Below are 2,724 nucleotides of genomic sequence, written 5' to 3' on the forward strand. Positions count from 1 at the left end.
AAAATTTATGTATTTGTTCGTTGCATTGCAACCTTTGAAGAGTGGATTCGAGTATTGTAGGCCTGTAGTTGTGGTTGATGGTGTGCATTTCAGTGGACCATATAATGGTACATTTATTTTAGCAAGCACTCTTGATGGAGTAGGTAATTTATATTTATTTGTATGTATAGTTATTTTGTGATGTAATTCAGATCATAATTTGTGTTAATTGTTTTTTTTTATTTGAGAAATAGTGTATTGGTATCTGCTTAATTAATTTTTTTTAATATCAAAATTGTAGGACACATTCTGCTGATTGCATATGGTGTTGTTGACAGTGAAAATGATAATTCGTGGACTTGATTTTTCGAGAATTTCAGAATTGCTTTTGGAGAGCACGATAGTATGTGTGTTGTTTCCGATCGTCATGAAAGCATAATAAAGGCTGTCGGTGTTGTAAATACGAATATGCCTCATCTCGCATGCATTGGGAACTTGTGGAAGAATGTTTGCACAAACTTCAAGAAGAGTAACGATAGACTTAGAGATATTTACTATGCTATGGCCAAGGCTTACCGTAAAGATGAGTTTGATTTTTTTTGGAATCAAGTTGGGAAGATTGATCAGAGGGTAAAGTCTCATCTTGAGGATGCTGGATTTGAAAAGTGGGCACGCGTGTATGCACCTATTAACCGTGGTAGAATGATGACTTCAAGTATAGCGGAGTGCATAAATGGTAAATTGAAGCTAGCACGTGAGTTGCCAATAATAAAATTTTTAGAACAGGCTAGAAAATTGTTTGGAAAGTGGAATTGCAAGAATAGAGAAAGAGCATCTTATGCAAACACGTCACTAGGTAGTAGATTTGAAGGAATTCTTCAGCTAAATACTTCAAAATATTCAAGGCTTAAGGTTAGTTTAGATGTTTTGTTTTGTTTTACATATTATATAATGTTTGATTCATATTACAGGATACTATTTGTTTTAAAAATTTATTTTTAAAAATATTACAGTAATTTAATCAATTTTTTTGTTGAGGTTATACAAAATATTCTAAAAAGGATCAATATGTATCTATGTGTTAACATATATGATTAATCTTGTAGGTTAGTGCGTCATCAACATATGTATATTTATTTACAATGACGGCAGGAAGTACATAGTATGTCTTGATAGGAGGACTTGCACTTGTTGTAGATTCCAATTGGATGAGATAACATGTGAACACACGATTGCAGTACTAAAAAGCAGGCATGTAGTTTATATGAAGCCTTATTGCTTAGTGTTTTATTATCCTGAAACATTAATAAAGACGTATGAAGAATCTATGTTTCCAATGCCCGATAAGAAGGACTAGATTGTGCCACAAAAAGTTATGGATGAATTTGTGTTACCACCAAAATACAAACGTCCACCCGGAAGGTCAAATAAAAATACGCACAAGAAATCTAGTGAAACAATGACATCGAGCAGTAAATGTTGCGGGAGATGTGGTTATACAGGTCACAACAGGTGTACTTGTAACTTCTTTCTAAAGGAGGAGTGACACTGTAGTTGACTGATTAATAATGTGGAATAATTTGTTAGCTTGTAGTTGGATTTTTTTTTCTTTTTTATGCGACGTTTTAAATGATGACATTATTGTTTTTTAAAAATTAAAGAAAAACAGTTTCCGAAATAAATAGTTTTTTTCGCTCCTTTGTTAATTATTTATATATGTTTTGAAGATTTAAATTGTCGTGACACATCATATAGAAAATAATATATATATTGAACTGATGTTATTTTACTTTATTTTAGTTGTTATGTTGTAGTAAATTATTGAAAAGAGTTACATTTTTATATGATATATCTTCCATAAATTTATAGATACAAGTTTACACAATTTGTATCAATTGTAAAATATAATTGTATCATGTAGGACTATAAGTTTTGCTATAATGTGTTATACAGGTTATAGGCAAACCTGTATTCTGAGTAAATAAAAATGGTTATAGATACATAATAATGCAATGTTTTGTTATTTACAATTATTATATAGTAAAATATATTTCCTTGTACTAGATACATATAATTTAATAAGATGTTTCTCAGATAATTTGGTAGATACAAGTTTAAATAATTACTTCTAGAATCTAATATGTCAATAGTTTTAAGATATAGTATTATTAAGTTGTGCTATAATTTGTTATGCATTTTAGAGACAACAGGTGTTAGTAGGAACAAAAAACTGTTATAGATACTAAATAACATAATGTTGTGAAGGTTACTACCATTATATTGTAAGGTATATTTCATTATTTTAGATACATATGTTTGTAAAATATTATAAAATATGTATCTAATACAATGTCTTTACAAAGTGTAAGAAAAACATATTTCGAAATATAAATATATCTTAAATGCTTGAACAATGCATTATAATGGGTAAAAAAATAAAATTATTTATCATTAAAGAAATATAATGTATGATTATCTAGACATTACTAACATGATCAAAACATCATTAAAGTTTCTAACAACTTCCTCGTTTTGTAATAGCCAACTAGCAAACAAATAAACAACTACTTGATATGCAAAACACGATCCGTTTCTTTTGGTGCGAACTTGCTCCTTGGAATTGGTGGATCGTCATTCTCACTAAAGTATCCATTCTCTTCTTTTTCAGATCCGTACATGCACAAAGGAGTAGCATATCTCAGACGATGGTATTGAGCATCAATATTCAAATATCAAATGCCTAAT

At 29.6% G+C, this 2,724-nt stretch overlaps 1 protein-coding gene across 1 annotated transcript; it reads left to right on the forward strand.

The window, feature by feature from the left end:
- Positions 1-447: 447 nt before the first annotated feature.
- LOC124897542 lies at positions 448-1,956 on the forward strand. Its single transcript, XM_047410332.1, has 2 exons — positions 448-891; positions 1,933-1,956. Exons 1-2 carry the CDS (start codon positions 448-450, stop codon positions 1,954-1,956), a joined length of 468 nt encoding a protein of 155 aa, XP_047266288.1.
- The last annotated feature ends 768 nt before the right edge of the window (positions 1,957-2,724 follow it).

The sequence above is a fragment of the Capsicum annuum genome, chromosome 1, assembly GCF_002878395.1.
Source record: "Capsicum annuum cultivar UCD-10X-F1 chromosome 1, UCD10Xv1.1, whole genome shotgun sequence".
NCBI lineage: Eukaryota > Viridiplantae > Streptophyta > Magnoliopsida > Solanales > Solanaceae > Capsicum > Capsicum annuum.

Excerpts from the sequence above, each read along its gene's own strand:
- LOC124897542 (XM_047410332.1), top strand. The coding sequence starts at position 448 with ATGCCTCATCTCGCATGCATTGGGAACTTGTGGAAGAATGTTTGCACA. Across the intron at positions 892-1,932 it reads CAAAATATTCAAGGCTTAAG|GTTATAGGCAAACCTGTATT; the intron begins GTTAGTTTAGAT and ends TGTGTTATACAG.